The sequence below is a fragment of the Quercus lobata genome, chromosome 5 (genome assembly GCF_001633185.2).
Source record: "Quercus lobata isolate SW786 chromosome 5, ValleyOak3.0 Primary Assembly, whole genome shotgun sequence".
In the NCBI taxonomy this organism is placed as follows: Eukaryota; Viridiplantae; Streptophyta; class Magnoliopsida; order Fagales; family Fagaceae; genus Quercus; species Quercus lobata.
The window spans coordinates 4,528,473-4,539,789 of record NC_044908.1 but is presented as its reverse complement, the minus strand read 5'-3'; the positions used below and the strand labels follow the sequence as shown (position 1 = coordinate 4,539,789).

Here is an 11,317-nt window from a genome sequence, read left to right as displayed (position 1 = left end):
CAACAAAAAAAAGATTTTGAAGTATTCTTTTTAATCTAATTTGTCTAAATTCAAGGATTGAGTCCTGTCATATTTACCGAATAATTTTTTTTGATATATAAAGGATTTTAAAATTTTAATTTCACCTAGATTTATTTTTTAAAAATTAAAATTGTTAGTATATACATTAGCCTAGCCCATTAGGTTTGGGCCTAGTGGATTGCACTTGTCATACGTTTATATTACTTGTACTTCACACATTACTTGTGGATACTATGCTTATACAAAACTCTCTATTGTATAATATTATATACACAAAATATAGGTCAATATACAAACAATTCTCACTTCTCATTCTCTTTCTTTATATTCTTAACAAAAATTAAAAAATTAAACACATAAAATAATATAACAAAATAACTATCATTTGGTTAAAAGCTTTGTAATTCAATTGATTGGCACTTCCATGCACAACTTTGCTATATACTACACTGTCCTCCATCCTTATCCAAGTTCTAAAGGAGAAAGGCTGCTGAGTGATTTCTATAATTCTAGCTCCTCTAGGCCAGTCTCCATAGCCACCATAACCAGTATGCCTAGCAAAACAGAGCCAGAGTTTCTCATAGGGGCAGCACCAATCCAATCCATGGTTATGTCCAACAAATATTGCCTGCCACAATAAAGAGAAAAACAACTCAACATGATCATATTCATATCCATCAAACTCAAGCCATAGATTCATTTAGTTTGTGACTTTCAAGAACCATAAGCACACATATTGTTTATTAAATATATGTGGTTCCAATTCAGAGCTTTTCTTAAAGGCAAAACTGATCGGGCTTATTCAACCTTCTTGCCAACACAGTAACATTTTGGTTAAACTTCTTCCACATTTAAAAGAGAGATATAATTACACTAAGCAAAACTCAGCTGACCATCCTAAACCACATTTGGATGATTTAGGTGCTAGTATGTGACTCATATGTCATGGGTGCTTGAACTTATATTTTCCTGTAAATGGATTGTGAACCTGTGATAGAACTGAAAAATGATAATTGTACCATTCAAGCATGAAGAACGAATTTAAGGGGAAGCAGTAGAACAACATGGTAAATTAATCATGGTGAATAACCAACAGAAACATAACATGAAAAACAATAATAATAATAATACCATAGCTCCACTTGACTGCAAAGAAGTTATAAAGACAAATTAAAGGTACTCAAATCCCAAAATAACAAAAGATTTCAAGTTTTCATTCTTTTCTTATGTAATTCCTGTCGATCAAATGGAATAATAACAAAAACCAAAAAAAAAAAAAAAATGATCGTTTTGGGCCATAGAAGCCAAGCCATAAATTTCAAGCCCGGCAAAGCCTGGCCAGCTTGTGTATCAAGAATTTCCAACCTTCCTATTTGACTTGGCATTGGTAATCAATCAATCCAGCTGAAAATGGGGTCATTCAAATTTCAAGTTCAAATCTAATGTCTAAACCCAGTCTATATCCAGGAGCACTAATGTCTCATATGTGTATGGAGGTATGTACTTTTTTATGTATATATATGCATATGCTTATTCAATTCCTTTGTGTCATTACCTAGAGAGCAGGCATCTTACATGAATTTATGTTATGCACGTGTGAATCTATATATTTACAGATGAATATGGTTGAGCGTAAGCGTGATTATCTTTGATATGAAAATATTTATGTGTACATGCATGCTTATGTGTGTACTTACCTTGACAGAAGGCCTTTTAACAAGAAGTTCCATGATACCCAATTCAGCTGCTTGAGAAGAAACATTTTCTTTGTTAATTGAGCCTACACAGGGCCTGTGAATTCCAAACTGTGGAGCAACTTTGATATATGCTTGACTTGGGATATGCCAGAATATTAGCTCGGGCACACTGTCAGGTAACACTAAATTGGACAAGAAAATGCAGGAAACAGATTTTTTTAACCAAAAAATAAAAGAAGAATATTCACCATATCTTATTGGTGTACTTCAAAAAAGAAAACCAAAACCTCAGCATTGTCAATTACAACTATTTGCCTCAGTAGAATAAACCCTCTGTCTTTTTCACTTTCTTTTTAATCAAACCATGCTGGGAGCAATGTTTCCAAGTTTTCTGTTCATTTTTTTCTCTCTCTTACAAACCATTAAAATCAACAAACCAGAGTCTAGATATTTAAACCTTGTTACCTATTAATTCTAGTCAATGCTAATAAGGTGCCATGAAAAGTAGTTTAAAAAAAGAGAGGTAATTCTTTGTTCTAATGCCTTGAGTTAGGGTTGATCTCTTCAGATTTGTTCTGGAACCATTCTGCTTGAGCATTTGAGATAACTTGTGGATAGGACCCGCCACCAGAATCTAAAAAGTACAGGTATACTACGGGTGACTTTGGATCATCTGATGATGAGACTTGGATAACATAGTTGGATATACTTGGCCAAAGCGCTTTAGGACCATTGCTAGAATAAGATAGCAAATTATGCTCAATCTCATGTTTCATCAGCTCAATACGCTGTGTGCCTCTGAAGCTACATGCTTCTTCTCCTGCCAGTTATGGAACATAAAAAGAAGAGAAAAGAATGCAAGAGATTAACATGGTCTGGTCACTAAGACCTACATCCACAACACCAAAAACCAAATGGCTACAGCTTTAATTCACCTGATTGATAGCACATTACAGGATTAGAAAATAGATCAACAATCAATTTCTCACACATATATTTTGAATGTGAATTTCATATCAATATAATTGATTTTTCCAATTCCTTGATTTACTCCATGCAATCAATTCCTTGATTTTGTCAACAATTTGAGCAAAATGTCATTCTTTCCAACGTATATTGTTATGAACTTATGATTATTGGTTAATCTAACAACAAAAGAAGTGTTATCCTATCATAAATGCTATCTTCAAATTACAAAATTCTAAATATTAGAAGGGGTATGTTGTGTTCATATTTTGAATTGGGGGGGGGGGGGGGGGGGGGGATTTATTACATGGTTCATTTGGTTCTGTAATTTCATTATTCTCCATTATTGTTTGCATGAATTTCTCTAAGACTCTTTCCCGGCTTATAATAGGCCAGTTTCAAAGAGGCAGTTGTCTGAAACAATGAGAGATCAATCATAATTCTGGAAAACACTCAGAAACCCAAGGCCTGTTGCCTGTCACTAGTGAATAGTGATGACTGGTTGTCACCAGCTTATTTATTCCACATTTCTAACATCATGCTAACCTGAATGTGTTGAGTTGACTGCTGGGCAAATAAGTTGAGGAATTTCAGGGGCTGGAAACCACTCCTTTGGCCATTCAAATGGTGCGTCGTCGTGGTTTCCAAACACATTGGCAAACGGAATACCTCTGGATTTTGTTGGAGAGATTGCCTGATCCCAGTACAAGCTGGCATTTGCAATTGGTATATTGTTGGTCGTAATGACATCTCCAAGGTATATAAGAAAATCTGCTATGCAATCAGTTAGGTAGAGTTTTAAACCAAAAAAGAAACAGAAATAACCAAAATATTAACTATGCAAAGGTGCTCTATATCAAGCTTTGAGCGCTTCACTTTTTGAATTGAACAATCATTGCAGAAATCATGGAAATTTGTCAGGGTACACCAAAACATAGGGCAGAAATGCAGCCTATTAAGTCAGCTGAATATCAAACAATTCAGAAGAATCCAACTAGAGATCAAATTTATGGTTGTTTAGCGCTAAGCTGCAAAATAACAATAATCTTGTCATCTTCAACAAGTGATTCTTATTCCTAGCATATTAGTTCAGAAGATGGAACATTTAAACAGCAAATGAAGATTTCTTAAAGTAGCATTCAGAGACAACAAACATGTAGTAGTAAGGCCCATATGACCATATCATTGTCATTTTGATTCATCCGTGAAAGACACTTGACAAATGATCGACAGGAACAAGTTGCTAAGTTACTAATCCCAAACTCCCTTCAAGAAAATTGGACATAATACTTTACATAAAGAATGTGCATCCACAGGTACTAAGTACTAACAAACTAAACATTAACAAGTAATATGTTACCATGAGTTGACTTTTCTTTTGTGAACAACGCTTGGGTTCTGGTGTCCACATCGGACACGTTAGGATCTTGACACGTATAGCATTGAATCTAAGCCAAGTCTTTCTTATTTGAGCTCTCAAAATCGAATTTCAAAATGATAAATTTATATACAACACATTCATTAGGGTCTTTTATTTTTATTTACTGAAATTCATTAGGGTCCGTTGGGTGCAATTATTTTGAAAAAATAAATTTAAAAAAAAAAAGACGAAAAGATGCTTTTTGAAAAAGCATTATCCTTTCCCCTTTCTAAGAAAATTACTTTTTAGTCTAAAATTTAAAAACAAAAGGCACTTTTGGAATTTAGATACAAAAATCCAATAATAATAATAATAATAAAGGCTTTCTGATTTTACTTTTTATCTTTTACATCAAAAAATAAAAACCTAATTACAGTATATCTTTTGTAAATGATAATAAAAAAGAAAAAACACACACATACAAAGGCCGATTTTTATAACTTTACCTCTAAATCTCACAAATCACAGCATATGAACATTTTTCAACGAAAAAAAAAATGGGATTATTCTTTATTCTATAGTAGGACAATATATAATAATAACATGGGACATGTACTTCACCAAAGTTTTAATTACGTGGGACTTTCTTTCTTTCTTTCATTGTACAAATACAACAACAACAAACAGAGCTAGCACATGATAGAAAGAGGTACTAATAAAATAGACCATTAGTTCATATCATGTATTTTCACACACGTTTTGCAACAAATGTCTATGTGGTAGGCTATGATTGGTTGTCTATTACTTTTACATAGGTCCGCTATTTTTTTCTCCACTACTTACTGTCTATATATCAGGTAAGACAATTATGGTAAAGTATGTATGAAAGTGTACACTATATAGGATTGTTTGGACTTTGGCTGCTTAAGTTAATTTTCTTTGACGGAAATGGTGTTGTGTTATGCTGAATATTACGGATTTGTCCCCAAAGGGATTGAGTATGTGTATCTCTGTCTCTGATGTATCCTACAGCTAGGAATTTGGAATTTTTTTACTTTTGGGGAAATTACGGCCTTTGGATGATACATATGGGGAGGGAACCGGTGTCTTTTTTTTTTTTTTTTTTTTAATACTAAATATTTTTAACATACACAGGGAGAGAGTAGGCCCGAAAACACTATGCCTACCCGTGGTTCAAAACTTATCACTTTGCCCACCTGAGGTGCCTTCCGTTAGGGATCTGTTACCCACCTCTCCGTTTGCCGTTAGAAAAACACATTTTTAAAGAAAAACAAACATAACAAAGATCAAAACGTTAGGACTTTATATTGCTTAAGAACTTCTTTAAGAACAAAACACAAGAATAGCACAGATCAAATGCTATTCCTGATTAAAAGTGATATCATTGAGCATTTGCTCTTTTATTTTTGTTTTTTAATAGATCTCTCCAACTTTTATTCAAACCAAACCAAACCAAAAAAAAAAATCCAAATCCCAGAAAACACAAGCCACAAATCCAGAAAAAAAGATCAACGTCGCGATCTCGCCGGCGCGATCGGCATCGCGATCTCGCGACGGCGAGATCGCGAGATCGCGCCGGATCGAGATCGCGATCGACGGCGCGATCTCGCGAAGCGTCGATCGCCTTCGCGAGATCGCGCCGGCAAGATCGCGCCGGCGAGATCGCATTTTTTTCTGGATTTGTGGCTTGTGTTTTCTGGGATTTGGAATTTTTTTTTTTTTTTTTTTTTGGGTTGGGTTTGGTTTGAATAAAAGTTTGAGAGATCTATAAAAAAAAAAAAAAAAAAACAAAAATAAAAAAGCAAATGCTCAATGATATCACTTTTAATCAGGAATAGCATTTGATCTGTGCTATTCCTGTGTTTTGTTCTTAAAGAAGTTCTTAAGCAATATAAAGTCTTAACTTTTTGATCTTTGTTATGTTTGTTTTTCTTTAAAAATGTGTTTTTCTAACGGCAAACGGAGAGGTGGGTAACAGAGCCCTAACGGAAGGCACCTCAGGTGGGCAAAGTGATAAGTTTTGAACCACGGGTAGGCATAGTGTTTTTGGGCCTAACCTCAGGTGGGTTTACTGTAATTATCCCCAAAAAAAAACTATAAGGGCATCAGGAAAAGAAAACCCAGAAACAGAGAAGAAAGCCAGAGGAAAAGAAAGCCCAGAAACGTTCATCAGAGAAGAAAGAAAAAAAAAAAAAAAAAAAAAAACCGAGAAACAGTCGCGCGGCGACCTGGTCGCGCGCGGCCTGTGTGTGTCGCCATTCCTTCTTCGTCTTCTTCTTCTTCTTCTTCTTCTCTTTCTTTCTTTTTTTTTTCTTTCTTTCTGCCTTTTCTTTCCGCTGTTTCTGCAATTTGGGTGATTAATATTTTATTTTTCGGTGGAAATTGAGTCTTAAAGACTCGATTTTCATGTAGACGCCACCTGGACAAAGCGCCACATTAGACAGGAACGACGCATGAAAATCGAGCCTTAGAAGCTCGATTTAGGGGCCCAAAATCGAGTCTTTAAAACTCGAGTTGCTAAAAATATATATAGTTTGTAAACGGACCCTATTAACTAAATAGTTAGATTTTAATGGGTAATTACCCATTTTCGCCCTGGGTTGGTGTTCTTAGTGTCCTTGTTCAAGATAGAGATTAAAAACGGTGGAAATAAAAGTTAGGGACTAAAATGAAAATCGCGTGAAAAAATAAGTACGAAAATGTGATTTTTATCAAAAAAATTTATTGAAAAAAGAAAAAAAGAGAATTACTATACTGGTTTGATCTGGACTAATCCATCCTTTGCTTTGTTTTTTTGATAAGGACTTCCACTGATTGGTGAACACCACGCCGCCATAAGTGCGTGTTCTTGTTCACCTCACACAAGGATCTCTTTATATAATAATTTTTTTTTTTAAATACTAAATATTTTAACATATACACAAGAGGAGAGGAAAGAAAATTTTAAAGAAACTAATAGTGATGTATATCTAAAATGACCTAATTCTTTATATACTTTTTTTTTTTTTACAAGATAGAATTTCTATTCTAGCTGAATCTAAGTGTATATGTATGTGAATCTCTTTTCTAGAAACTTGAACTTCAATCCTTACCCCCACACTTCACAAGCGTTTATACTTGTAGAGTAACCACCGCCCCTTTGGTGCGGTGGTCTAACTCTTTATAAACCTAATTACTCACAACTTGGTAGATTTACCAAAGAAAAAGCAAATGTCTATTTACTCTAACCATGTTTTCATTTTACTTTTTTGGGTAATCTACTAAGTTGTTAAGTTTTGATACTTACTAAAAAATGAAGTTTTGGTCCAAACCCTATATATATATATATATATATATATATATATGTATATATGTGTGTATTTTTTATACAATTTTATAAAATTATTTTTAAGATAACATAATATGCTAATTGTAAGGGGAGATTTTGGGGCCCAGGCCCAGTGAGCAGGCGATTCTGGCCCAAAAGACCCTCGACAATGAATTTGTAGAGAGTGGGTCGAAGAACTAGGTCAAGACAAAGTGCACGTAATTGTTAATAAGCCATGCAACCATTTAAACGTGGGAACGTTTTATTAAGCCTCTTGGGATAACAGTTCATGGAACAACAACTTAGGCCTTTCTTACAGAACTTCTCTCTTTTTCTCTCTCTTTTCCTTACTTTTTGCTCTCCAGCTTCTGATCCCCTGATCATGGGGGTTTTCTTCTCTTATATAGCATCCTTCGTATGATAATGGCCCTACACTTGTTGATCATCTAGGCCTCTACTTGAGTGCCTGTCCCATAGGACACCCTCCCCCTTTTTTGTGAGTTGCACTAGCCAAGATAATACTGTCTTCCTGTCCTCTCCACATTAATGCGGCTGGAAAAGTAGCTCCCTTACATTTAATGCGGCAGTTGTGGTTGCCCCCTTGAGCGTCCAGCATTTCCCTTCGATTTGGGACGATTTCCCACTATGTGAAGGGTGTGTGTTGGATTCCCATTTGATGCGTCCGAGGAGACACTCCTCCTCAGATGCCTCTTAAGCAGGCCCGACCCAACAGGGTTGGGCTGGAAGTCCTCTGGCCATGTCCTCACTTCCTGTTATGGCTGGGCCCCGTATGGGTGCCAAGACCCATTGTTGACTGATGAACTTTACCCCCACAATAGCCCCTCAAAATTCTGACTCTTTCTTCTTGATCTGAGGAGGAAAGGCGGGATTTTGATACCCACTGGATAGTTCGCTGTGGATCCCTGCTTCACCCGTGCGGGGGCGTGCCCTCACGTGCCTCATTAATGCTGCGGGCATTTAATGACCCGGGGGGGATTAATTGCAGCTTTTGGAGCCTTACGCTCTTTCAATCCAATGGCTGGAGATCAGATCAACGGTGGACATTATTTCATTTGCTCTAGGCGGGAGCATGTCTATCCAACTGCCTCTGAGTATATAAGGTTTTTAAAGGCGTCCGTTCCTTACTTTTGACGAACGCTCCAGTATTCAGAACGTCTCAGCGCCTTCTCCTTCAGCACGCTCTTACCTTCGCCACCATTCCCTTGAAGATTCCGTCGAGTTCCTTATCCGTAAGTGCGCGCATTTTACCTTCTCCTTCTTTGTTACTCTTCTTTAGGCAAACTCTCTTCGTGTTGTCTAGGATTAGGGGGAATGGGTAGGCTTGAAAAAATGGTAGACTCTCAGTCCGGTATGGCGGGCTTCAGGGCGAAGTATCGTATTCCTCCGGAGGTAAGCCTAAAGTATTGCCACCAAGAGGAAATTTTGTTCAAGAGGAGAACAGGGGAGGTCGCAATTCCAATGATAGCCTTCGTGGAAGGAGGAATGACGATTCCAATGGGGAGAATAACTAGGGACTACTTACGTAGTCATAGATTGGCCCCTCATCAATGTACCGCTAACCTGTTCCGTATCCTGGGGTGCGCCGACGCCTTAAACGACCAGATAAAACTCGGCCTTTCATGGCATGACGTGGTTCATCTTTATGAATGCCATAAGCTTGGCGACTCATACTACCTAAAGTCCAGGACTGACGAAGTGAGGTTGATATTTTGCCTTCCTAAGTCCAGCAAAGGCTTGAAGGAAGACCATCTGATCGTCTCCGGACCATGGCATGACGGCCTTCACTGTCCGACTAGGGCGGGAACGCCAGGTAGGGTGTCACAGGACTAGATTCCGTGGGGAGGACCTTAGTTTTGAGCCCTCCTCCTTTTTTTCTTTCTTTCTTTCTATTTTAAACTTGTTGGTTTGGTTGCATGCCTCCTCGGACTAACACAAACCCTTTAACGGCCTTTGCAGACAAGGAGCGAACATCCCCTCGGCTGAGCTTGGTCAACGTCCCGGCTCTAAATTTCCTCCTGAGATCTGAGATTTTCGTGAGCGAGGACAGACAATTACGGTCGGCTCCTTTGATTTTGGACTACATTCCTCTCACTCGATCCTTGGTAGACCCCGGCCAAGCTATAAGGGCTGGCAGTCTAAGATTGGCACGTATTGACGTATCCATACTGGGGTTCCTTGCTTCAACAGACTTACCTCCTATTCAGCTGCCTCCCCAACGTGCCTTTCCCCCAATGGTTATCCCGGAAGAGGAGGCTGGTTCTTCGTATTCATCCTTGGAAGAACAAATAGACCAGTTCCATTTTCCTGAGGAAGGAGAGGTGTCGGCCAGGGTAGTAGAGCTCTCGGACTCCGACGCCGATCTAGACCGTGCTTCAGCGGCTCCTGATACTGGTCTAGTCATCGCACAAGTTGACACCAGCGAAGAAATTGAAGAAGAAGGAATGGACTTGAAGCCGAGGACAGGCCTCAGGGGCCTTCTATCCAACAGGAGCAAGGGGCAGTCCTCTAAGGATGTCTCGAAGGAATAAGCTGCCACTAAGGCTCCCGCTCCTCCTCTCCCTCCCCCCTCGTCGGACGCGGCGCTGCAGCCTATGCCTAACTTAAGGCGAAAAAGGCAGGTGGAAGAAACGGAAGAGGGAGATATTGGCCGTGAGAAGGCCAGGCCGCAAAAGAAGGGCAAGGAAATGAAAGAGCCCCGAGATAAGAGGACTAGGTCCACTGATACCCGAGACGAGGCAGCCACTTGTAGGGAACAACGAATATGGTCGCCGCAGATCGAATTGGACGGCGCCCCGATCCCCTGGGATGCTACACTATGGGAATCCCAACGAGAGCAGGCATCATACCTGGCCGATGCCCTGCAGCAACCTCTTCTCCTGCCTCGTGATATGGAAGGGCTCAGAAAGGCTCGTCAGCCAGAACTTTTCATGTCATTGAAGAGGGACATGGCCATGGTAAGTAGAATCTTCTATCTCGTCCCCATATTGTGCACCCTATTATCATCATGTTCTAATAGGGTTTTTATTTACTTCTGGGCGCAGGCCACTCAACAAATTTTTGTTGCGGAGGAATGGGCCAAGAAGGCTCGCGAGGACTTGCATAAGGAGGCTCAGTCCCGCTATGCCGCCGAGAAAGCTGCTGCCGATCTCAAACAGGATTTTGATCGTTAGGATAAAGAAATAAAGGAGGTGAAGAAGGCTCATGCGAGCGCGGAGGCCGGCATTAAGAATGCCGAAAAGCAAGCTGAGGATCTGCGCATAAAGCTCTGCCAATCTGAGGAGAAACTTACGGCGGAGCAGCAGGCGGTCTCCACGCTCAAGGCTAAGCTTGCAAGGACCAAGGAGGAGGTCCGCTTGGCCAGGGAAGCTGCTGAGAAGGCTGTGGCGGCCTCATATGAGCGTGGAGTTCGTGATACTGAGGCTAGGCTGGCCGAGGAGGTAGCCATTGTCTGCAGGGAATACATCACCACGTCCTGAGGTGTAGCCCTGGATCGGGCAGTCGTCCCAGCGGATTCTGATCTCAAGAAGGCTGAGAACATCTTCTTCCCAGAGGATGTACGCGAAATTCCTGACGAGGACGCCTCCAAAGAGCCTCTTCCAACTGACTCCTCTATTCTCGAGGCTGGGGGCAATGAGCAGGCCGTGCAGGATAAGCCACCTGAGGACAGCCTTTCCATCAACGAGATCATTGCACAAGCCAAGGAGGTTGCCCCGGGGACCCAAGTAGCTAATGGTCAGCCCAATCCTGCTCAGGGCTCTTAGGAGACTAGTGTAGGATTTGTTTGTCTCGTCTTTTATATTTCGTTTTGTTTTGCCTCGCCAGTGTTTGTAAACAGAATTTCTTTTGGATTTTAATGATAAAGGTTATTTTCTTTCAAATATTATTGTCTACTTCTCTTTTTTTGTTTTCATTATGAATGGATGT

The 11,317-nt window shown here is 39.5% G+C and overlaps 1 protein-coding gene across 1 annotated transcript; it reads right to left on the bottom strand.

Annotated features, from left to right (window-relative positions):
• Nucleotides 1–309: 309 nt before the first annotated feature.
• LOC115989822 (probable inactive purple acid phosphatase 16) lies at nt 310–3,513 on the bottom strand (the record flags this gene model as incomplete). Its single annotated transcript, XM_031113700.1, has 4 exons — nt 310–649; nt 1,719–1,887; nt 2,262–2,538; nt 3,231–3,513. Coding segments are annotated over 4 exons (1,017 nt in total), but the record flags the coding sequence as incomplete, so codon positions are not given.
• Nucleotides 3,514–11,317: the final 7,804 nt, after the last annotated feature.